The 24,914-nt window shown below is 57.0% G+C and overlaps 1 protein-coding gene across 6 annotated transcripts in view; it reads right to left on the reverse strand.

Moving 5' to 3' along the window:
- The window catches only part of ADAM11 (ADAM metallopeptidase domain 11), a 56,842-nt gene extending 32,749 nt beyond the window's left edge, over positions 1-24,093 (reverse strand). For 2 of the 6 annotated variants that reach the window (XM_073325593.2, XM_073325592.2), the window contains exons 1-2: positions 17,625-18,052; positions 16,963-17,156 (exon numbers count right to left, since the gene is read on the reverse strand). In XM_073325593.2, coding sequence (XP_073181694.2) covers positions 16,963-17,156; positions 17,625-17,682 — 252 coding nt within the window. In that variant the 5' untranslated portion in view covers positions 17,683-18,052. Of the gene's footprint in view, positions 1-16,962; positions 17,157-17,624; positions 18,053-23,812 lie in introns of those variants that run through there. The other 4 variants (XM_073325591.2, XM_073325594.2, XM_073325595.2 and 1 more) reach the window with 4 other exon arrangements.
- Positions 24,094-24,914: the final 821 nt, after the last annotated feature.

A 24,914-nucleotide genomic window follows, 5' to 3' on the forward strand; every position in this document is an offset into this window, starting at 1 on the left:
CTGGCACTGGGTTCCCCATCAATGCACGCCCTTGACACTGGGTCCCCCAGCAATGCACGCCCTTGGCACTGGGTCCCCAAGCAATGCACGCCCCTGGCACTGCGTCCCCAGCAATGCACGCCCCTGGCACTGCGTCCCCAGCAATGCACGCCCCTGACACTGGGCCCCCCAGCAATGCACGCCCTTGACACTGCGTCCCCAGCAATGCATGCCCTGACACTGGGTCCCCCATCAATGCACGCCCCTGGCACTGCGTCCCCAGCAATGCACGCCCCTGGCACTGGGCCCCCCAGCAATGCACGCCCCTGACACTGGGTCCCCCAGCAATGCACGCCCCTGACACTGCGTCCCCAGCAATGCACGCCCCTGGCACTGCGTCCCCCAGCAATGCACGCCCTTGGCACTGGGTCCCCCAGCAATGCACGCCCTTGGCACTGGGTCCCCCAGCAATGCACGCCCCTGGCACTGCGTCCCCAGCAATGCACGCCCCTGGCACTGCGTCCCCCAGCAATGCACGCCCTTGACACTGGGCCCCCCAGCAATGCACGCCCCTGACACTGGGTCCCCCATCAATGCACGCCCTTGACACTGCGTCCCCAGCAATGCATGCCCTGACACTGGATCCCCCAGCAATGCACGCCCCTGACACTGGGTCCCCCAGCAATGCACGCCCTTGACACTGCGTCCCCAGCAATGCATGCCCTGACACTGGGTCCCCCAGCAATGCACGCCCTTGACACTGGGTCCCCCAGCAATGCACGCCCCTGGCACTGCGTCCCCCAGCAATGCACGCCCTTGGCACTGGGTCCCCCAGCAATGCACGCCCCTGGCACTGCGTCCCCAGCAATGCACGCCCCTGGCACTGCGTCCCCCAGCAATGCACGCCCTTGACACTGGGCCCCCCAGCAATGCACGCCCCTGACACTGGGTCCCCCAGCAATGCACGCCCTTGACACTGCGTCCCCAGCAATGCATGCCCTGACACTGGATCCCCCAGCAATGCACAGCCCTGACACTGGGCCCCCCAGCAATGCACGCCCTTGACACTGGGTCCCCCAGCAATGCACTCCCCTGGCACTTTACCCCCTGTCATCGCAACCTCCAACTAAGTACCCTCCTGGCACTGCACTCCTTGCAATGCACCCCCTGGCACTGTACCCCCGAGAACTGCAACCCCCCAAAAAGCACCTTCCTGGCACTGCAACCGCCACAATGCACTCCCTGGCACTGCACGCTCTGGCACTGCAACCCCCAACAAAGCACCTTCCTAGCACTGCAAGTCCTGCAATGCACCCCCTGGCACTGCATGCCCCTGGCACTGAACCCCCCCACAATGCACGTCCCTGGCACTCTACCCCTTGTCACTGCAACCCCAACCAAGTACCCTCCTGGCAATCCACCCCCTTGCACTGCATCCCCTGGCAATGATGCACCTGGCATTATACTCCCCGGCACTGAAACCCCCAACAAAGCACTCTCCTGGCATTGCGCACCCCACAATGCACACGTCTGACACTGCACCCCCGGCACTGCATGCCCCACAATTCATGCCCCATGCACAGCAACCCCCCAATCACTGCAAACTCCTGGCACCGCACTGCCCCACCACTGCATCAGCCCAACACTATAACCTCCCTATCCCCAGTACTGCAGCCCCCCATCTGCAGAGAGGGGCTGGAGGGGGCATGCCACTGCCCTCTCAGGGGGAGATGAGTGCTGTCTGTGCTGACACAAGGTGCTGTCTGGGTCAACACGTTTAGACGCTAACGGCTTCTCTCTGCACAGCGAGCCACGGCGGCAAGAGCCACGCCCCGATAGGCTCACACGTGCAGGCTGGGGTCACTGCAGAGCCAGCAGGGGGAGCTCTCACTGCGGTGGAAGTGCTGCAGCTGGAGAGGGAGTACAAAACATTGCGCCCTTTCCTGTGGGTCCCGCTTAGGGATGCCAGGCATCCGTTTTTTGACTGGAACGCCCAGTCGAAAAGGGACCCTGGCAGCTCTGTTAAAAGTCCGGTCAGCGGTGCAGCGGGGGCCCAGGGCTAAGGCAGGCTCCCTGCCAGCCTTAGCTCCGCGCGGTTCCCGGAAACGGCTGCCAGGTCCTAGTGGTCCCTAGACGCGTGGGCAGCCAGGGAGGCTCCACGTGCTGCCCTTGCTCCGAATGCCGGCTCCGCAGCTCCCATTGGCTGGGAACCACGACCAATGGGAGCTGCGAGGGTGGCGCCTGCGGAAACGAGGGCAGTGCGCGGAGCCTCCCTGGCCACCCATGGGCCTGGGGCTGCAGGGACCTGGCGGCCACTTCCCAGGAGCTGTCGTAAGTGCCTCTGGGACCCCACACCCCAACCCTCTCCCGCATCCCAACTCCCTGCCCCAGCTCAGAGTCCCCTCCTGCACCCAAACTCCCTCCCAGAGCCTGAACCCCCCCAACATCTCAACTCCCTGCCCCAGCCCCCTAGTGCACCCCAAACTGCCCATCCCTGGCCCCACCCTAGAGCCTACACCCTCAGCAGGATCCCTCCCCCGCTCTGCATCCCAAACCCCTGCCCCAGCCCGTACCCTGAGCCCCTCATTTTTGGCACCACACCAGAGCCCCACACCCAACCCCCTGCCCCAGCCCGGTGAAAGTGAGTGAGGGTGGGGGAGAGCGAGCGATGGAGGGAGGGGGGGTGGAGTGAGCGGGGGCGGGACCTTGGGGAAGGGGCAGGGTCTTGGGGAAGGGGTGGGACGGGGTGTTCGGTTTTGTGTGATTAGAAAGTTGCCAACCCTAGTCCTGCAAAAATGGTGACTCCTGCTTGGGGAGCCGCCAGAGACCCCCGCAAGGCCAGCCGACCATGGCTAGCCCATGACGCGGCCACCGGGGCCAGGCTGCTGCACACCCTGGACTGAGCCAAACCCATCCCAGGTCAGACAGCAGGAAAACACCAGCCCGTCTGCCTGGGGACACACCAGTTTTCTTCCAGCCCGCCATAAAAAGTGAGCAAATGCCCAGGCCCCCACACTGCAAGCCGCGCTCTGCCGCATGCAATGCCCCACAGAATCCCCGCCTAGCTCCAGGTCTCAGCACCCATTTACCACCCCCTGAAACACTGTACTTTCACCCTCAGTGGGTCTCACCCCCCACACTGCTCAGTGCTGGTCCCTCCCCCTCTCCGAATAGGCAAATCAGAATGATGGGGTTCAGAGTGGGAGGTCTGGAGAGACAGAAACAGTCAGGACTGTTTGGTTTTGAAAGCAGACAAAGAAGAGGGGCCATGATAGAAGGACACCAAACAATGTGTGGGACAGAGCAGGGGGATCAGGTGCCACATTTCACCCTGTCTGCTAATAAAATAGGGACAGTCAATGAACAACACACAATTAGCCTGAGGAACTCGCTGCCACAAGATCTGATTGAGGCTGAGAGCTTAGCAGGACTTGGTGTGGCTATGGTTAATGAGGAAGTCTGAAGTTGTAGTAGAGCTGATCCCATTTTCTTATAAGGGATATTGACCCCTCCTGCTTCAGGCCATTAAACACTAATTGATCAGGAAGTTATTCTGCAGCTGTTCACTGGAGAGAAGATTCTTGCACCTCTTCCTGGAGCAGCTGGTGCTGGACACGGCTGGAGACAGTCACCTGTGCTAGACGGACCCTGGACTCGTCCAGTCTGGCGAGTCCCATGTTCCTAGAAACAAATTCTAGTTCTTATGGTTGTGAAGAAAAGGCCCAAATGTGAGCTGAGCAATAGTGCCTGAGTCTGCAGACAGCCTGAAACCACAGCTCAGAGAGGAGGGAACTGCCCTCATTCATTGCAGTGGAGGCTTGGCCCTGGAGCCTTATGCCCACAATTCAGTGTCCACACAGAGTGAGGGACAGCCCTGCCCCTAAGAGCTCTCAGTCCAACTAGACAAGGCAAACAAAGGGTGGGGAAGTGGAAGGACCATTGTCCCCATGATACAGGTGAGGAAACTGAGGCACAGAGCTGGATGGGAATTTCCAAAGCATCTCCATGTTTTCCAGGGAGCCTGTAGCAGAGCTGGGACCTGAGCCCGGCTCTCCAGAGTCCCGGGCTAGGGCAGCCCTTCCTACCTGACCCCAAAGCACTTTATAAACACCAAGGAGTGAAGCTCACCACTCCCTCCCCTCCCCCTGCAGAGCAGTGAGGCCCCACAGTGCAGATGGGCCACCAGCACAGAGGGGAAGAGGCTTGCTCCAGGGCACCCAGCACGTCAGCCCCAGACAGCAGGCTATGGGTGCTGGGTTCTGAGGGGGTCGCAGGAGGAGCATGTGGGGCAAGGAGGATCCTGGAATCTGCCTGTTTCCAGCCACTGGGATGGTCTGCTGCAGTCAATGGGACAACAGCCAGTGTTCTCCAGCAGTGAAGGATGTTGGTTTCCATCCCGCCAAGTCACTTTCTGCAAAGCCTCTCCTTCAGTACATGAAGACCATATCGCCACGGTGTGGTACTGATATGCAGAACTGTAGTGCCCAGAGTTCTCATAGTGCCAATGTTATGAGTGAAAATCTTCACCGTGTGCAAGCTCTCTTGCAGGAAGTGGTACCTCAAGCATTGTATGTTCACTGTTTCAAGCACAGGTACCATTTAGTTTTTGTTGATGTGTGCAAAGGAAACAAACATGCACTGAATTTTTTTCCCCATCCTGGAGAAATTTGTGTACACTTTTCTCTCTGGGTCAGCTGCACATACTAAATTCACAGCCATTCAAAAGAAAGTACATCCCAAAAATAAAGTCTTGGCATTGAAGAAGCTCTGTGACATTTGATGGGCATGCCAAGTTTCTGCTTGTAATGCTATGAAAAGGCAATTTCATGCATTCTTGTGACATTCGCAGAGGTGACAGGGCAGTAGGTGCACAAGGTCTTAGGTCAGTATTTGACTTTATTGTCTTCCTTTGTAACCTTTGATGGGAATTTAGGATGTGGATGTAAAGAGACCTTGTTGAAGAGCATCGTAAAGGAGGGGATCTGCCATCAAGACTCCAATCTCCCCAACCCTATGGGCCAAAGTTATGACAACTAAGAAGTCCGTCTTCATAAATAAACAGTAGGGAGCAGGTTACCATTGGTTTGAATGGAGGTCTCACAAGGTGGTTGAGAACCAGGTTAAGATCCCAACACGGAGTGCAGTATATAATGTGAGGGAAGAGTTTACACAGTCTGTGATGAGGTGGAGTAGGTCCGGAGGCCCCATGCTGGAGGTCTCGCGGCCCTGACTCACCCTGCCCCAGAAAAGAGTAGAAGAGAAGTCTTCCAGGCAGCCTAGAGTGGCTGCAGGGGAGCAGCCAATCAGAGGAGCTACTGGAGTGACCGATCAGGAGCCAGAAGGGCCATATAAAAGGAAGCAGCAGAGGCAGAGAGCAGTCAGTTGCTGCCTGGAGCTGGAAGAGGGAGCGCTGGGTGCCTAGCTGGGTGGGAGAGCAGCAGGATGATGGACAGATCAGTGTGGGCAGGCAGAGCCCAGAACCTAGCCAGACCAAGCGAGGGTACCATAATGGGCCCTGCTGGGCTGGTTGAAGACTGAACCCAAGCAAGGGCTGCTGAAAGGGTATTGAGATGGGCCGCTGTTGGGCTGTTAAGGAAAGCAGTGTCTCCAGGAAGGGAGCCTTGGTGCTACGGCCCCATATCAGGGCCAACAGAAAGAAGTAAAGACTGTATACCTAGAAGGGGGGACGGTGTGTGTGACTTGGCGGGAGGGCTGTGTCACTGAAGACCCACCAAAAGAACCATCAGCCAGGGGAGCACTCGTGAGAGGAGAGTGCCACCCTGTTGTAAGAACTGAAAGGAAAGCAGGCTCACACTTGACATGAAAGGGGACTGAGCAAAAATGGAGAATCCCTTGACCAGGGAATGAAAGGCTGATATGGCGGCCAGGTGTACCTTGACTGAGCTGATCAATAACCCAGATGTCTTCAGCTCCAGCAGGTAATCTAGGATGAGGGAAAGGGGAACCAATTCTGCAAGTAAGTAATGCAGGTTGATTTTTTCCTACTGTTTAATAGCACCAACTTCCCATCCATAGAGCAGGAAGCCTCTTCCCTGAGAACCATCCAGGAGCCGGGCTCTGAGGTGAAGTACTACTTGGGTTGGATGACACGTGCGACGCGCATCCTGAGACAGGAGACGAGGGATGGTCGGGAACGGAACTGAACTGGCCGTTGGACACAGAGCTGAAGCAGGTTAGGGTACCAAGCTTGCCCTGGCCAGGGAGGTGCTATGAGAATTACTTTGGCCTTGTCCTGCCTGACCTGTTCGGCACCCTTCGAATTAGGGGTGTTGGGGAAAGGCATAGAACAGACTCTTCTTCCACGGCAGAAGGAAGGGTGAGGGGAGGGGTGACAGAAGCTAGGGCACTTCCTCTTTCCTGGAGGTGGTGAAAAGATGGATTTCTGGCCATTCCCATCTCTGGAATATGCTGTGGAGAACCTGCGTGTCTGGCTCCCATGCGTAGTCGTGGGAGAAGTGTCAGCTGAGGGCAATGGCTGTGGTGTTCTGCATGCCTGGGAGGTAGGCTGCTGAGCTCTGTATATGGTGGGCTATCCACCAGCTCCAGAGCTTTAGGGCTGCAGGGCACAAGGAGGGGGATCTTCCTCCTCCCTGCTTGTTGACGTAGAAGATGCAGGACATGTTGCCTTTCATGACCCAGTTTGCCTTGCCAGGATGAAGGGCAGGAATTGAGACAAGTGTTCCTGGTTGCCCTGAGCTCCAATGGGTTGAACTGGAACCTAGCTTCGCAGGCCATCCAGCTGCCCTGAATCATGAGAGTGTCCAGGTGGCTCCCCATGGTGACCGTGATATGTCAGTTGTTAGTGACTTATGGACTGGGTGACAGAAAGACGCCCGCACAGACGTTGAGTTGCACCTTCCACCAATGTAGGAAGTTCTTTACATGCAAGGGGACAGTCACCTGCCTGTCCAAGGAGTCCTTGCTCGGAGAGTAGATTCTTCTGAGACAACCCTGGAAACAGCAGAGACAAAGCCTTGCATGATTGGTCACAAAGGCGCAAGCTGCCATATGGCCTGAGAGTTGAAGACAGTTCCTTATTGTGGTCCCATGGCTTCCCTGAATTGAACCTACCAGGCCTGATGAGGTCACAGCTCTGTCTAAAGGGAGGTTTGCTCTGGTTGGGGGCAGCCCCATAAACTGCAGCCGTTGTACTGGTACCAGCATGGATTTCTTTATGTTCAGCTGCAGGCCCAACTACCGGAACAGAGCAAGGGCCATGTGGGTGGAAGATGGCACTGTCTCGAAGGAACGGCCCTTGGGTAGCCAGTCATTGAGGGATGGGAAGACCAGCATGGCTTCCTCCCAAAGGTAAGCTGCCGCTACCACTAGGACCTTTGAAAATACCACTGGGGCTGACGATAGGCTGCAGGGGAGCACTTGGTACTGGAAATGGTCTTGGCCTATGGTGAAGCATAGGTATTTCTGATGTGAAGGGTGTATCGTTATATGGAAGTAGGAATCTTCTAGATTGAGGGCCAAAAACCAATTTCCTTCCTCCAGTGAAGGAAATATAGTCGCCAGAGTCACCATTAGGAACTTTTGAGGCTTTACGAACATGTTCAGCTGTCTTAGATCTAAGATTGGTCTCCAACCTCCGTCTGTCTTTGCCAGAAGGAAATATATTGAGGAGAACCCCCTGCCTCTGTGAGGGGAAGGGATCAGTTCTATTGTTCCTAGTCAGAAGAGAGAGGGAGGGAAGTGACAGAAAATGGATGGTATAGCCCGACATTATGACCTCTGAGACCCACTGCTCCATGGTGATCCATTCCCCAGCCTGGTGGAAATGGGCAAGGCAGTCCCCAAAGGGAGTGAGGCGGGGCTAAAGATGCATCTGTAAATCCAGAGGAGTGGAAGGACTCGAACCCTCGACCAGCCCATCAAATCTGCTGTTTAGATGATGCCTGAGCGGTTGTGGAGGGTGGTTGGGTGGCCCTCTTCCTCTGAAAGCTATCTCTTGATTAAGCAGTCTCATCAATGATTTAGATAATGGCATAGAGAGTACACTTATAAAGTTTGCGGATGATACCAAGATGGGAGGGGCTGCAAGTGCTTTGGACAACAGGATTAAAAATCAAAATGAGCTGGACAAACTGGAGAAATGGTCTGAAGTAAATAGGATGAAATTCAATACGGACAAATGCAAAGTACTCCACTTAGGAAAGAACAATCAGTTGCACACAAACACAATGGGAAATGACTGCCTAGGAAGGAGTACTGCGGAAAGGGATCTGGGGGTCATAGTGGATCACAAGCTAAATATGAGTCAACAGTGTCATGCTGTTCCAAAGAAAGCAAACATCATTCTGGGATGTATTGGCAGGAGTGTTGTAAGCAAGGCACGAGAAGTAATTCTTCCGCTCTACTCTGCGCTGATTAGGCCTCAACTGGAGTTTATGTCCAGTTGTGGGTGTCACATTTCAGGAAGGATGTGGACAAACTGGAGAGAGTCCAGAGAAGAGCAGCAAAAATGATTAAAGGTCTAGCAAACATGACCAATGAGGGAAGATTGAAAAAATTGGATTTGTTTAGTCTGGAGAAGAGAAGACTGAGAGGGGACATGAGAACAGTTTTCAAGTATGTAACAGGTTGTTATAAGGAGGAGGGAGAAGAATTGTTCTTCTTAACCTCTGAGGACAGGACAATAAGCAATGGGCTTAAATTGCAGCAAGCGAGGTTTAGGTTGGACATTAGGAAAAACTTCCTACCTGTCAGGGTGGTGAAGCACTGGAATAAATTGCCCAGGGAGGTTGTGGAACCCCATCATTGGAGATTTTTAAGAGCAGGTTAGACAAACACCTGTCAGGAATGGTCTAAATCAGGGGTGGGCAAACTTTTTGGCTTGAGGGCCACATCGGGTTTCCAAAATTGTATGGAGGGCTGGTTAGGGGAGGCTGTGTCTCCCCAAACAGCCAGGGGTGGCCTGGCCCCTGGCTCCTATCCGACCCCCCCCCCACACTTCTCGCCCCCTGATGGCTCCCCCGGGACTCCTGCCCCATCCACTGCTCCGTCCCCTGACCCCACACCCCTGACTATCCCCTGCCGCCCCATCCAACGCCCCTGTTCCCCGTCCTCGGACCGCCCCGACCCCTATCCACACCCCTGACCACACCCCCAAACTCCTCTGCCCTCTATCCAACCCCCCCGCCTCCTTACCGCGCTGCCCGGAGCACTGGCTCAGGCCACAGCTCTGCAACAGCGGCACGCTGAGGCTGCGGGAGAGGGGGGGAACAGCAGGGGAGGGGCCGGGGCTAGCCTCTCCGGCCAGGAGCTCAGGGGAAGGGCAGGAGGGTCCCGCGGGCCATAGTTTGCCCACCTCTGGTCTAGATAATACTTAGTCCTGCCATGAGTGCAGGGGTCTGGACTAGATGACCTCTCCAGGTCCCTTCCAGTTCTGTTATTCTTTCTGGGGGGTTCCATGGTACCTCAAGAACTGAGCAGGGTATGACCTCTGGGCAAAACCTATTAAAACCAGTTAATTCCCCTAGAAGGAAATTGTTGATCTGTGGAACTCCCAGCTCCAAGATCTCAGTGAGGGCAACAGCTCACCAGGCTCCAGGAAAGGGCCAGCCCCAGACGTGAGTGATAAGCATGGCATCTGCCCATGCACTGGCTGGCTGTACTGGCGTATCTCATGCTCCTGGCAGAAACCAATCAGTGACAGCCTGGGCTTATTTCCCCCAGAGGCATGGTAGGACCTGAGCCAGCACCTGCTGAAGACTGGAAAGACTCCCCCAGCTTCCCTAACTTCAGCCCAAACCCTGGGGCCGGGTTTTCCACAGCCCAGCACTCTGGGGTTGGGGGTGATGAGTAGAGCCGAGCAAAATGTTTTCAGCAAATGTTCACCCCAAAACGTCATCGGGCGGGGCGGGACCCCCGCGCTATTTACAAAGACGGGTGGAACTCAGGTCAAATTCAGCAAATTTTTTGGCCCCAAAAAATAAAATGGGGGGGAAATCCCCAAAGTTGAACCAGTTCATTTGGGGGTTTGCTTTGAAATTATGTTTCTTTCTGAAATTTAGCTAATTTTTTTTAAAAGCGTTTTTTATAAAAAACCTGAAAATGACCCAAAACAAAAAAAATCACAAATTATTTGCAGGTCAAACACAATGTTTCAATTGACCTGGAATGAATTTTTTAAAATGTTTTGTTTGTGTCAGTGAGAAAAAACGAAACCCCTGAGCTTCAGTTCAAACACAACACATTTTATACAATTTAGTTTATTGTTATTTTTCAGTTCGGCCCCAGAGCCAAACCCTGCCCTACTCACCTCGCTCTGTGCTGAGCCCTCAGGTGGCTGCCCTGATACAGAACTCTGGGAAAGGGTCAAACCTTCCTCTGCAGCCTCTGGTGCTGGCCAGTGGGAGACACTGGTCCAGCTGCGTCTGCAATTCCTCTGGCCCCCTGGCAGTGCCCAGGCCCCCATGAGAGTAGTGAAGAGCAGAATCAAGCAGAACGGGGGAGGCAGGGCTGTGTGCTGGATTTAGGGATGCAGGGTCAGGTGTTTCGCTGTCAGAGGCAGAGATTCCAGGTCAGCAGCCAATTAATGAGAGGAACCGGAGAGTCCGATTCCATCCCTGGATGATTCGGTAACCGGAACCCTCTGTGTGCTGACTGAGAGCAATGGGGCTATCTCGGGCAGGGTCAGGAGCGGGAGCCAAGCATATGATCTGCCTGCAGCTTGGGGGAGCAGCTTGGTGAGGCCGGAGGCCAAGGATCAGGGGGTTAGTATGCAGATGGCTGGCGGAGGCTGGCCCAGTGAGTAAAGGGCTGGCTGCTGCATGAATGAATGAGGCGCTGTTCCATTTCTGTGCTCCTTCTCCTCCCCAGCAGCTAACTGGTGTGATCCCTGGTACAGTTCACCCCTCTTCCCTCCCCCAGGAAATCCCCTAGGAACTCTGGCCAACCTCTTCCAGCTCTTGGGACCTGATTCCTCCTAGTACTTGTTTGAAGGGGCACAAGGTGGAAGCAGCTCTCCCCCGGGAGCAGGTTCAGCCACACCGGAGTGCCCTCTGCCTCAGTGAATAGCACCTGTGCACGGCCCTCGGGGACCTTGTTGAGTCACCAACAGTGTGCCCTTGTTGCCAAGAAGGCTAACAGCATTTTGGGCTGTATAAGTAGGGGCATTGCCAGCAGATCGAGGGACGTGATTGTTTCCCTCTATTTGACATTGGTGAGGCCTCATCTGGAGTACTGTGTCCAGTTTTGGGCCCCACACTACAAGGAGGATGTGGAAAAATTGGAAAACGTCCAGCGGAGGGCAACAAAAATGATTAGGGGTCTGGAACACATGACTTATGAGGAGAGGCTGAGAGAACTGGGATTGTTTAGTCTGCGGAAGAGAAGAATGAGGGGGGATTTGATAGCTGCTTTCAACTACCTGAAAGGGGGTTCCAAAGAGGATGGCTCTAGACTGTTCTCAATGGTAGCAGATGACAGAACGAGGAGTAATGGTCTCAAGTTGCAGTGGGGGAGGTTTAGGCTGGATATTAGGAAAAAGTTTTTCACTAGGAGGGTGGTGAAACACTGGAATGGGTTACCTAGGGAGGTGGTGGAATCTCCTTCCTTTGAGGTTTTTAAGGTCAGGCTTGACAAAGCTCTGGCTGGGATGATTTAGTTGGGGATTGATCCTGTTTTGAGCAGGGGGTTGGACTAGATGACCTCCTGAGGTCCCTTCCAACCCCGATATTCTGTGATTCTATGACCTGGGACACAGGCCAAGGGCCATCAGCCCTTCAGTCTCCCCCTCCAGAAGCACAACTCTTGACTTCTAATGGACACTGACAAGACAAAGCTCTGAACATGAGACCCAAAGAAGCCGTGAGCCCCTTCCATCCCCAGCCTCCTCCCCATGAACAAACATTCTCCCCGACCCCATAGGGCCCTGCTGCCAGGACTGGGAGCCACAGGGTGGCTCTTGCTCTGTGGCATCTCTAGGCCCTTCATGCCCACGCTCAAGGACAGAGATAGGTGGGAGTGCAACAGTGAACCCTCCTGTGGAGTAGCTCAATATTCTCCCCACTTTGCAGATGGGTAAACTGAGGCACAGAGCCAAAGTACTTGCCCAAAATCACACAGTGACTCAGTAGCAGAGCTGGGAATTGAACCTGGGAGTCCTGACTCACAGTCCTATGCTCTGTCCAAGCCATCACACATCCTCTCCCAGGAGCAGATTACCTATGGTGTGTAACATTCTTGTTACAAGAACGAGGAGAACTTGTGGCACCTTAGAGACTAACAAATTTATTTGAGCATAAATACATTTGTTAGTGTCTAAGGTGCCCCAAGGACTCCGCGTTCTTTTTGCTGAGACAAACTAACACGGCTGCCCCTCTGATTCTTGTTACAATAACAGAACCTTGCTGCTGTGAGAGCAGCACCTGTGATGTCCTGGGAACAGCTCCCTTCAGGCTTTGGAACAAGCAAGGAAGTGACAGCCCCCGAGAACCCAGGCCAGCTTTTACACTCAGCCTGGGCAGGACTTGGGGGTGGTTTGGGACCTGCTGATGGATGCGGGGCAGGGCAGTCTGGGTCAATAGAGGGTCTGACCCTGGCTATCGAGTCTAAGGACCTTGATGTAAGCAGCTCCCAGTAATGTTGGCTATTCCTAGGTCCCACGGCCAGAAGGAGCATGTGATCATCCAGTCTGACCCCTGTATAGCACAGGCCGGAGACCTGCCCCACAGTAATCCCTAGAGCAGAGCTAGAAAACCAGCCCATCTTGAGTTTAAAACCTGTCAGTGACTGAGAACCCAGCCTGGCCCTTGGGAAATTGTTCCAGTGGTTAACTACCCTCACTCTTAAAAATATACACCTTCTTTCCAGTCTGGATCTGGCCAGCTTCAGCCTCCAGCTGTTGGATGGTGTTACGCCTGTCACTGCTTGACTGAAAAGCCCCTTTGTTCCCCATGTAGCTACTTACAGGCTGTGACCAAGTCTCCCCTTAACCTTCTCTTTGTTAAGCTAAATAGATTGAGCTCCTCGAGTCTATCGCTAGAAGGCAGGTTTTCCAGTCAATCATTCTTGTGGCTCTTCTCTGAACCCTCAGCAATTTTTCAACATCGTCCTTGAATTGTGGGCACCGGAACTGGGCACCAGATTCCAGCAGCGATTGCATCAAATACGCAGGTAAAAATAAACCTCTCTGCTCTCCCTGAGATTCCCGTTTATACATCCCAGGATGGCATTAGCCCTCTCGGCCAACGTGTGGCAGGGAGCTCATATTCAGCTGATTATCCAGTGCCAAACCCAAATCTTGTTCAGAGTCGCTGCTTCCCAGGCCAGAGTCCCCCAGTATGGCAGTTAGTCCTTCTTCCTACAGGTATATATTTACATTTAGCCGTATTAAAACGCATATCGTTTGCTTGTGCCCAGCTTACCAAGCGATCCAGCTTCCTCTGGATCACTGACCAGTCCTGTGCATTATTTACCACTCCCCCAATTTTTGTGTCATCTGCAAATGTAATGGAAAGGAGCACAGGGCCAAGAACCAATCCCTGCAGGACCCTACTGGAAGCCGACCTGTTTGGTGACAATTCCCCATTTACAGTTACATTTCGAGACCTATCAGTTAGCCAGTTTTTTAATCTATTTAATGTGCACCCTGCTCATTTGAGATCATTCTAAATATTTAATGAAAATGCCATGCGGTCTCAAGCAAATGCCTTACAAAAGTCTACGTATCTAGCATGTGCCTCGTCTTGTCACATTGGGATGATCCCAGATTAGACCTGTATAGGTCACTTCTTTGTCTGAAGCACGGTGCCAGCAAAATAGAAATTTATGCGCAGCCCCACAACACCGAACCAGCCAGGCCGGCCCCCAGCGCCCGAGCAGCCCCACGATACCGAACCAGCCAGGCCGGCCCCCAGCGCCCGAGCAGCCCCACGACACCGAACCAGCCAGGCCAGCGCCCGAGCAACCCCACAATACTTATTGAGGGCAGCCCAGCAGTCATGAGCTACTTTCCAGTAGCTAATCAGCGTGGGAAGCTGCAAAGTCCCCAGCAGCCCTACGCTAACAACCAGTCTGGCTAGCCCTGTGCTCCTCAGCAACCCGGCAAGAATAAACCAGCTGAGTGGCAAAGGTCACGGCAAGAGTGGCTGGTCAGGTGATGTGGATGGGGCAGGGAGTCAGGGTATTTTGGTGCTAGGCTTGGCATGACACCACTGAGCTGTGCGACCGCTGTCTGCTCAGACGGCTAATGGGGAGCATGACCTGTCGCACCGCCCGAGGGGGTTTCAAGGATTGACTCACTAATGCCAGCAAAATCAAGGGAGCAGCTGGGATGGGGGTGCTCGAGGAGTGCAGGATATTGCCAATAACACTGGCCTCGGTCCCATTCCCAGCTGGCTCCCTTGATTTTGCTGGCATTAGTGAGTCTGACCTTTGGGCCAAACAGCCCTGGCTAGCGTATAAAGCAGCAGGGTCAGGCACCTGTGTGGTGTAACTGCACCCAGGTCAGGGGCTGGCACCAGCAGGGCTGAGGGAGGGCAGGAGAGGGGTCAGAGTAAGCATAAGGAAAAGGGGGCCGCCAAGCGATGTAAAAACACTAGCATGAAGTGAAAGGCTCCCCTGAGCCAGCGGAGTGAGTCAGGGTGGGGTGGGCATTGTCTGGGCTCCTGGAAACCAGCTTTTGGCAGGTCTGCGGCTGTGCAGCGTGGGGGTCCTTCGGACGCAGAGTCTGCACCATCGCACAGCAGGGACCCTCACCAGGCCCTGCTCCATGCTCTGCAGAGAAGAAGGGCTGCTCCAGATCTGCAGCTTCCCAACAGGGGTCTGGGGCCACGGGGAGTCTTTCCACAGACATCGGTGGCACCAGATCCAGCCCCTGCACCATGGGAGAGCAGCAGCCACAGACTAGATTGTAGGCAGCATGCAGCTGGGGGTAGTGTAGGCCCAGTCCCAGGGCTTGAGCCTGCCTGGTGATTTAGTGGCACCTGGAATCTGCAACGCCCCTTCCCCAGGGGCCTGCAGCCACTGAGAGGTGCCAGCTGGATGATACCCTCATGCTCCAAGGCCTGCTGCCATCAGAGCCCGTCCCCGCCCCGGGGGAGGGAGGGGAAGCAGGGATCCTCGCTGAGGCAGAGAGAAGCAGCCCCAGCTGGCATGGCCACGCCTGGCCTTTTTCAGCCTGTGGCTGATTCCAGAGCACTTTGCCTGGCACCTCAGCAGCTCTTTGCTACCCTGAGGTGCCAGAGAGAAAGAACCTGCTTGGCTTCCTAAATGCCAGGGAAGTTGCTCTAACGAAACCCCTGCGGGGTCATCAGCAAGGTTTGAACCTGGGGCCTCCAACCCTGCACCATAGACTCCACCCCCACACTAAAGGAACAGCTCCATTAGCTGCTCACAAAAATAGGTTATTATTCTTCAGTGAATCAGCCAGTAGGGGACACCGAGACTCCTGTGCTGGGAGACTGAAAAGCCATTTTGGAGCCTACTCCCATAAGCCCTCTACCCTGGGAGCCCCCCAGATTCCTGGCCGAGATCCAGAGCCAAGGGCTGGCTGGGTCTGTTTTGAGCAGGCTGGTGTAGTGGGGCTGTATCGACAGCGGGCAGGGGGAACCTCGGGGCACGCCGTGGGTGGTGTGAGATGAACACGTGGGGCTGGGGGGAGGCCTGGTGGGGTTCTGGAGTTTGGATGCCTGCATTCAGAGCTGGGCTCACTGGATCGCTCCATCACAGGCTGCAGCCTCCTGGGCCCAGAGTCTGTATGGACTGAATATGCCCGAGCAGTAACTGCCCATGACTGGCCAGGACCCATCAGCCAGTGGATTGCGACAGTCCCAGGGGCTCTCCCAGAGCACCACAGGGAGCAGGATCCCTGCCTGTCAGGTCTGTTCCCCCTTCAACGGATCAGTCAGCCCCAGGAGGAGGCTCAGTATGGGTGTGGTAAGTGCTGCAGGCCAAGGCACATCCTACCCAGCAGCCTGTGTGCCCCCAGGGCAGGGCCCAGAGCGTGGCGGGGGCCCCTAACAGGGGTGGCAGGTTTGTATAATTTTTGGTGGTGCCCAGAACATGTCCAAGTCCTCCCCCGACACATACACATCCCCCAGCCTCTGAATTTGCTGGAGCTCAGGCATCACGGGCCCATACAACTCGCCCCCCTTGCCTAGGCACCGTGTGCTCCAGCCAGAGCGACCCATGGGGGGCTCTGTCTTGGTGCAGGGGTTGGATGCAGCCACAGGAAAGGGTTCAAGGCTGGCTGTTTGCTGGAACAGAGTGAAATGGGCCCAGGCTGCTGGTCTCTGCACAGGGCTGGATCCCATCTCCCATGCAATGCAGGCAGGTGGGGTTTCAGCGTGACCCCATGGCAGCGTCCACCCACACGGCAAGGCCAGGGAATTAACCTGTGAGAGTTGGTAACTGGCTCCTGGTTACAGCAAACGTGCTTTCTCCTCCTGTGCCCGAGTGAGTCTCCCATTCATTATGCATGAGCCCTGCCCGCGGGCTCCCATGTAATCTCCCCACCCGCCCCAGACCTGCAGGCCCCAGACTGTAATGGGCTACGCTAGGGGTTCGGCAGCTGGTGGGAGGTGCCAGGCAGCCCCAGCAGCCTGAGAGCTCTGGGGCAGCCCAGGATGGGTACAGCAGGGGCAGGGTGCCTCCCTGTCCCCCCGATCCCCAGGACATGCTCGAGGAGGGGTGCGGCACCAAGGACATGGCCCAGGCCCTGAGCTGTGATGGTGCAAGGCGCTGCTACACCGAATCTGGCTACACCAACCATCTCTTCCCTGGGGCATTTCTAGCAGCTGAGCCATGAAGCAGATTTTGCCCCCTCTCTGAAGAGGTCTTTGCCATCCACCCACCCCAGCGCGCAGGCCCTGGGCCCTCTGGCTCCCCAGCCCAGCCTCCAGCTGGGAATGCCTCTCCTCCGCCCCTGCCCGGGGGCCCAGGGAGCACTTGCAGCCCTGGGTGCAAGGCGCTGACAGAGTGGAAGGGGGATGCTTGTACAGATTCACTTACAGGGCTGCCTCCTCCTCGAGGCTCATTCCTGACCCTGGTGTCCAGCTGATGCTTCTGGACTTCTCCTCCCGCGCTCTGCCCCACTAACCTGCTGGGGTGGGTGAGTTCTGAAGCGACCGGCCTTGTGTCCCATCTGGGGCTGGGAAACCTCCCCTGCAAAGCACCAGGCTGCGTCTCCGCCTTGGCGCGACCTGCTGAGTGCAAAGGAGAGCAGACGCTGCAGTGGAATTAGAGTTCACCAAGGGGCGGCTGGGCGTTAGCCGGCAGAGTGGGGTGAGTGGACTGGCCGGGCTCAGCTAGCAAGGGAATCAGAGCCTGCCAAGCCTGGGGGAATCCCCCCTGTGCCCCCAAACAGGTCCTTCAAGAACTCCCTGCTCCCACACCTTGGTGTTGGGGAGGCACTGCAGAAAAGCATGTGGATGCAGCAGAAGAGATCTCCCGTCACTGCTGGGGAAAAACCGAGCAGGGACAGAAAAGGGGTGGGGGATGGCAGCCAGGCCCTGCTCACTGCCAGCAGGAAAGGCATGTGGGGAGTGGGTCCGGGGGTGTGCTGGAGGTCAGCTCCTGACCTGCAGCCCCAGCCTGCATGCGCCAGGACCAAAACACATCCCTGGAGGGAAGGGGGAGCCCAAAGTTGAGAGGCTGCCTTGGGCAGCACTTACCTGACTGAGGAACGAGGGAGATGAAAGCTGCTAACACCCACTTCTGCAGGAGGCTCATGTTTGCCTCATAATCCCCCCAGGCTCGGCGTGTGCTGGGATCTGCCCCGGCTGGGCTCACGCTGCTCTGGAGAGAGACCTTCGTGCCCTTTCTTCTTCTTGTGGCTTCGCATTGAGAGGTGGGCGCGCTCTTCCTTTGCTTTCTTTTGCCAGATGAGGAGAGGGGGAGAAAATGGACCTTTGAAAACCAGCACAAATGGAGGGTATGGGAGAGGAGCAGCAACTGGGGCAGGGGGTTCTAGGCTGCAGTGCCCAGAGGCTGCTAGTTCTCCATCCTGAGCCTGCAGTGACAGAGAGAAAAGCCCAACATTAGCAGGGCGAGAGGAGGAAAAAGGCAGAGGAGACACGTGAGCTGCTCAGATCCCTCCCTCCCTGCCTGCCAGCATCCTCTGAGCTCTCACAAGCACCTGCTCCAACCTACATGCACAATGCACCAGTGCAGGCAACCACAGCTGCTACGAGGCAGCCTCCACCTTCCCTGCTGCTCTGCAGGGCGGGAAGAACAGTCTCACGCACCCAGACCACCTCTGCCAGGGGCTTTCTCCCTCCCCAAACAGAGACGGGTCTCCCCCACGCTGGGTTCTGTGCCAGCTGTTTGAGAGGGACCTCTGCTGCCAGCACCCTGGTTTGTGTGGGGAGCTGTACTCATGCCTCTAACACACCATCTCCAGGCACATCTCTAACAATACTGCTCTGCGCCCAGCCCAAAGCCCTGTGCCCACTAGAAACATTCAACCCTGCTGAAAACAGCCACCTCTGGGCTGGAGAGCAGCAGCCCACTGGACATGCTGGCCAAGGGACAACAGAGCAAAGCCCTGCTCTTAGGAAAAGCACCAAGGGAATCATTAGCAGCTGCGCAGGGCCCAGGTCTCACCCAAGGACACCCCCGACCCTACACACCTGCTGCCCACAGCTCAGCCTGCATGATGTAGGCTGGGGATTTTGAAGACCCCCTGCATGTCCCGGCCAGGGCTGCACGGCAGACTCCGTCGGAGGGTTCTGACGAGGTGCAATCTCCGACCAACAGAGCTGTTCTGGCAGAAGCCCCTGGGCCATGGCTTGTCTCGCTCGGGGAGCTGCGTCCCCATGTAGGACTGCTCTAGCTAGGCCACAAAGTGCTCCTAGGGCTCCTAGCCCCACTCTGCTGGGATCTGAGCCTAGGGCTCCAGGGAGAGGGGGCGTAACTGGCCTGCAGCTCAAACCACTGAGCTCCCGCTCCAGCAAACCAGCGTCCCGCCCAAGTGCCCAGTGCTAGGACACTGCTCAGCCATGGCTCAGGCCGCCCCAGGGAGTGCTGGGGGAGCGGGCTCCTGGCCAGGCCACAGCCACTCTGTGCTGTTATTGTGGCGCACCCCAGGCCTACTGGGGAAGGACAGGGATGGCTGCACACAGGGGAGCTGGCCCCAGCCCCGCAGGGTGGAAGCTGGCTCTGCCTGTGTGGCAGAGGGGAGGGCAGGCGGGGGTCACTGCAGCAGGTAGCCTGAGCCCAGAGGGGCCCGGGAGGAATCCAGCAGCCATGCACAGAGCCATAGACTGGGTCATTAACTTGCTAATAAGCGGGGCAGTGGCCCAGGGCTGCCTGGCTGCAGGGCTCTTGCTGCTCTCCGAGCCAGTGGGCTGGCAGCAGGCCCAGGCTGGGTCGGGGACACCAGCGCCAAGGGCCCGGTCCAGAATAGGGCTCCCGTCACAGACTGCAGTGAGCTTTGGCTCAGGCCCCTGCCCCATTGGCCTCAGTGCAGTGACCCAAGCGCAAGGACCGGAGACGCTCCACCTCTGCCAGGGACCCCTGTCCACCTGGCTGCTTCCCCACTGGCCTGCCTCTGGGGGGAGAGCAGCCAATCAGGGTGACTGCATGGGGCAGGCAGATCCCCCTCCCCCAGGAGTGGAGCTTTGGGGTAGGGGAGGGGGGGAACAGAAAGACCCCAGCTGCTCTGCCCCTTTCTCCCCAACCCCTCCTGTGAGCAGTGGGGACAGGACAGTGCCTCTGCCCTGCCCCTGCTGCATCCAGGGGGGATGGGCGAGGTGAAGAGCACCTAGAGGTGGGGGGGCAGACGTGGGGCGGTGGGACAGACAGGGCTGTGGGGGAGCTGTGGAGGACAGGTGTAAGGCGGAGGGCAGACGCGGGGCTGTGGGGGAGCTGTGGAGCTGTGTGGGACAGGTGTAAGGCAGAGGGCAGACGTGGGGCTGTGGGGGCAGATGGGGGGCTGTGGGGCTGGGGCAGCAGAAATGATTAATGAGGTTGGGAAGAAGGTGGCAGATCTGCGCTGCCATGGGCCAGAACCCCCGGTGCTCTGGGGCTGCTGGCAGGATGCCCACTGGGGCAGGGGCACAGGTGTGGAGTTCCCCAGCCAAGACCGATCAAACCCACAAGAGTCTCTTTTACAAAACAATCTCACGATTTTGGGGTCCGCCTCGGGATTGTTGAGCTGTTGAGGCTGGTGCCACCATTAGTGGGAGCAGGAGGGCCAGGCTGGGCGGTCTGAAGGAGCCGTGGGGTGTTAGAAATTCCATTGGGATGCAACAGGTGTTGGGTGCCTAAATCCCCTGGGGTCCTTTGAACATCCCAAACCCAAGCCCTGTCAGTCCCTCTGCCCCCATCCAAGTGTGCACGTCCCTCTTCAACACCAGGTGCTGGTACCTTGCACGGGCCTCCATGGGGGCTTCTTTACGATGAGTTTTTTGGGGGTTGTGAGCTTGTAATCCTGGAAATGTTGTGTCCTCCTTATTTTTGCTGGAGAGCCGAGAGACAGCTCAGCCTTGACTGGGGTGGTGGACTGGCGTGATGGTGGTGTATCACTGGTAGGAGAGCATTTAGCTTATTGGTATAGTCCTGTGTGACCTTGGGCAGTCACCTAGTTGCTCTGTGCCTCAGTTTCCCATCTGTACAATGTGGTTAACAGCACAGCCCTGCCTCCCAGGGCTGAGTGAGGACAAACACCTGAACAATGCTGAGGTACGCTGGTGCTGGAGGCAGAGAAGTGCCGCAGAGAGGTAGATCACACAGGACTTTTTAAAATATGAACAGCATGGATTCAAGGCTCTTCCTTATTATTTTAATCCAAGGTCTTTTTACAACAGTTATTGCTATTTTACTGACAAATATTTTGTAACAAAACTCAGGGGTGAGCAAAGAACAGAACAGAGAAGGGAAGGCCTGGGAAGAGCGCAGCCGGAAAGAACGGGGAACGGCGAGCAACACCCCACTTTCCAGCCACTTAGGCTTCATCAAAGCGTTCTTAAAAAGTCTGAGCCAATCTTTTCCAGTGCGTCTGGGATCCCTCCTCTCTGCAGCGGGACCTGCGCGGTAGTCCCAGGGCAGGCAAGCGGCTGAGCCAGGCTCCCGCCTGCGGAGGCAGGCTGCTGTCCCAGTGAAGCACTAGGAGTTGTTTAACTACAAACACCGTGGCTCGTTTTCAGCATCAAAAATAAACCCAGAAAATTCTACCCCCAAATACCCACTGGAGTCCAGGAGCCCTTGAGGAGGGGTGAATGGGACACGACCCCCAGGAGCTGTGATGCTGCCCTGGGTGAACAGGCTCCCTGGCTAGCTGGCTGGGCATGCTGGAAAGGTCCCTGGCATATTGGTGTTGGAGGGGCAACGAGGGTGCGTTCCAGGGCACGTGGGGCCACAAAGCTTTCTGGCGTTTGGCTTGGCCATTGAGTAGCTGATGCTGCCGGCTGGGGTCTCAGCAGGATGCTGCAGGTGGCGATGGTTAGTCTCCGTCTTCCCAGGACACTCCCAGCTCCTGGACAGGTGGTTTTTAGAACACGAAATCTAACCAGATGAAAGAAGAGGAGGGTTGTGCCAGGTCCTGTTGGTTGGGAGACGCCCAGGGAACACCCAGGAAGCAGGTGGGGACCATGACTCGATAGCTGGCGCTGTTCCCACTGGATGAGCGTGGAGCCAAAGCCACAGCATGGAGCTAGGGGACACTGTGCTGCTGGCAGTGCCAGCTTTCCAAGGGCATGAAAAACAGGTGCTGAGCTGAGCCCGGGTGGTCATTCAGGACCCTGAGAGTTTGGCCACACGCCAGCTCAGGTAACTACACTCCTCCTTATGGCAGCGTCAGCTGGATACAACATCCTCCTTCACTTCCCGACTGGCGAGCAGTGTTACTGTGCACCGTTAACCAGCTGCTGCGTTCCACCCCAGACACGGCTGCATTGCAGGGGTGGGTGTTGCGATCCTTAGCTCTTCCTTACGAATCTCCCAAGGTGCCTTGTCAGCGTCTGCATGGTGCTTTGCAAGGATGTGCTGGGTTCCTTTACCCAACTGGCCACGCAGGAGGAGGGCCGGCTGCTGCCAGAATGCCGTGGGGCGCTGCGCTCCAGCGCCAGACTCCTGGGGGGGAGAGTAGGGAACGGGGATGGTGGCAAAGGGCCTTTGTGGGGTTGGAGAGTAGCAGAGCAGGGGCGCGGAGGGATGAGGGCGAGTGCCCCAGCCCTGGCTACCGCCAGCCAGCGTGCTGATAAAAGCCCTGTTCTGTGCCAGTCTCTCCTGGCATGCCCCTCCCCCAGCATCTCCGGAGCGTGCAGCACACGTGGGACAGTTCAAAGCCTCGCAAAGAGCAGCAGCAGCTGCCTTGCATCTGCCCTTTGGACACGGACCATCCTGGCTGCAGGCTGGGCTGGAGCGGAGGCTCACTGAAGGTGGAAACAGTCACCTTCCCCATCGCAACTGGCTGCAGCCCCAGTAGCCCTGCCTGGGAAGACACTGTCCAGGTGGGGTGGAGTGGGGCCAGCGGGAGAAGGGGATTCTCAGGGGCCAGCTGCTGGTCAAGGCCCCCAGCACCAGGCCCAGCAACCCCACATGCTGGGTCAGCCCCACTGAGCCTGATGCCAGCCCCCGCTCAGAGGTTACGTCATGGCTGCACTAGCCCCTCTGGGAGATGATGCTTTGCTGCAGCTGCACCCTGCTCTGCTCGCTCTGTCTGCAGGGGAGGGCGGCTTCATTGCTCTCTCCTGCCTGGCCCCTGGCAACGGAGCCCCACAGGGCAGACAAAAGGCCCAGCTATCTCAGCGTCCCATCCTGGGCGGGGCAGGGCCAGGTGCTGCAGAACCAGGGGTCCAAAGCCCACAGCAGCAGTGCTGGGCCAAGCCCCCCTCAGAGGCTGGCTACTGTCCTGGAGGGGTGCACAGCAGGGGCCCTCTCCATTAGCGCTACAGCCATTTGAATCCCCGTGGGGGGCTCCATAGGGCCTGCTGCCTCCCCCGGCTCCCCCTTATTGCTAGAACTGCACCTCCCACTCCAGCTGCTGCAACACAGCCTCTGGCTCCAGCAGACAAAGGTGAGCAGGGCCAGGCACGGGGGGGCACGGGGGGCTCAGGAAGGAATCCTCCAGCCGGCCCGACACATTGGGGGTGCTTGCTCCCACCCTGGGACGCAGCAGTGGGGGGGCCCGTGACCTCCTGCAGCATGGCAGGGCCCAGGACACCACACCTGATGGGATGTGGCCTAGCAACTCCTGTGTGCCTCTTCTGTGCTCCGCCAGCCCAGCAGCCGCCACCCCACCCACTGGCTGGGCCCCCCGGCTGCTGCTTCCCCCTGCTGGGGTCACTTACCCACTGTGCTAAGGGGGTGGGGTGGGGGGCTGTGAGCTGAGGGGAGGTATTCTAGCCTCCCACAGGAATGAGCCCCCCGTGCCCCCGCAGCAGTTGTGTGTAGCACCTGTGCAATGGTGCAGACACGGGCCTGGGAGCCCCACAGAGAACATGCTGGTCCCACAGCCGGGTCAGCCCCCTCAGGCCCCACCCAGCTTCGCAGGTCCCCAGGAACACCAGCGCACGTCCCCACACAGAGGTTGCAGCATGGAATAGTTTGTGGCGTTGTTCCCAGAGTCCATTCACCGAGTGTATTTCTCCCAGCCCCCAGCGCTGCGTGGTAAGACTCTGCCTGCTTTCCCAGGCTGCAGCACCGCTGCCAGACTGGCTGGGAACGAGGCAGCAGCTCCGAGGCCCAAATCCAGCAGGAAACCTGCCTAGCTTCCCAGGGGTGGTTGAACCAGTGAATTGAGCAGTTCAAACCAGAGGCCTCCCCCCACCTCCCAATCTCTACCAGCTGGCATGGTCAGTGTCACTATCCCCATTTTACATTTGGGAAAACTGAGGCATAGAGCAGGGCCAAAACTTACCCAGCAGGGCAGGGGGAAGAGTTGGGAATAGAGCCCAGCTGTGCTGGCTTCCAGTGCAGGGCTCTGTCCAGAGCTAAACAAGGCAGATTCCTTTTATCACCACCACCACACAACAGTAACTAGTCAAGCCTCACCGCAGCCCTCCAGGGGCAGGGCCCATCAGCTGGATTTTCCTGAGGGAGAACCAGAGATACTGAGGGTTTAAGGGCCACCTTTAGTGCGTGTGCTAAATTACACCCACTCAGCCTCTACTGTGTGCATACAGGTGTATACATATGTAATGCATGTGAGAGTGCGTACAGGTGTGTGCATGCAGACAGGTCAATGCCTTTGCAAGTCAGGGGTTGGGCCTATGCAGTTTAGCAGGTCTGCACTTCAGAAAATTTGTTGCCAAATGCCTGTCAGTAGAACTGGATACGCAACGCGGGACTCTCGAATCCTTGCCTGTGCACCAGCCCCACAGCTCCCTAGAATGCACTCCCTGCCAGGGACGTGGAATTCTATGCATCAGTCAGTGCTTTAAAAACTCCCATGCGGGCAACCCTCAGGCCCCTGCCCGCCTCAGCAGCTCCCCCTGCTGCATGGGGGATCAGGTAGGGGCCTTTAAGTGGGCAGTGCAGTCTAGCCTGACCCCCGCTCACAGAGGTCCACCCTCTCCTCAGACTTAGTAATGAGGCTCCATCTCATGGGCAAAGCTAGTGACCCTGCAGGCAGCAATCAACGGGACACAGGGCAGGAGGGATCCCTTTGAGATACAAATGAGTAGCCAGGCCTGCACCTAACAGGGAGCTGGCATGGCCTCGGCTACTGCCGCTGCCCTCAGAGCGGCCACCAATTCCCTCTAGGAGAGCATCTGATGCTCCAGCTGCCTTGCCCGCGTGAGCCAGCTGGCATGGGGGCTGCAGCATCAAGGCTCTGGGAACAAGCTTGCACCCAGAAATGACTGGGATGGCAGGGGCAGGGCTCCTGGACTCTGAGCAGGGAGGTGGGGGACACAGCTGGTCTCACACAGTGCAAGGGGTGTCAGCATGAGGGGGGATGGATACGCCCTTTCAGGGGTCCACAGGTGCTGGAGGCCATGTGCACGCAGCATTGCAGTGAT

This window comes from Lepidochelys kempii, chromosome 27 (assembly GCF_965140285.1).
Source record: "Lepidochelys kempii isolate rLepKem1 chromosome 27, rLepKem1.hap1, whole genome shotgun sequence".
NCBI lineage: Eukaryota > Metazoa > Chordata > Testudines > Cheloniidae > Lepidochelys > Lepidochelys kempii.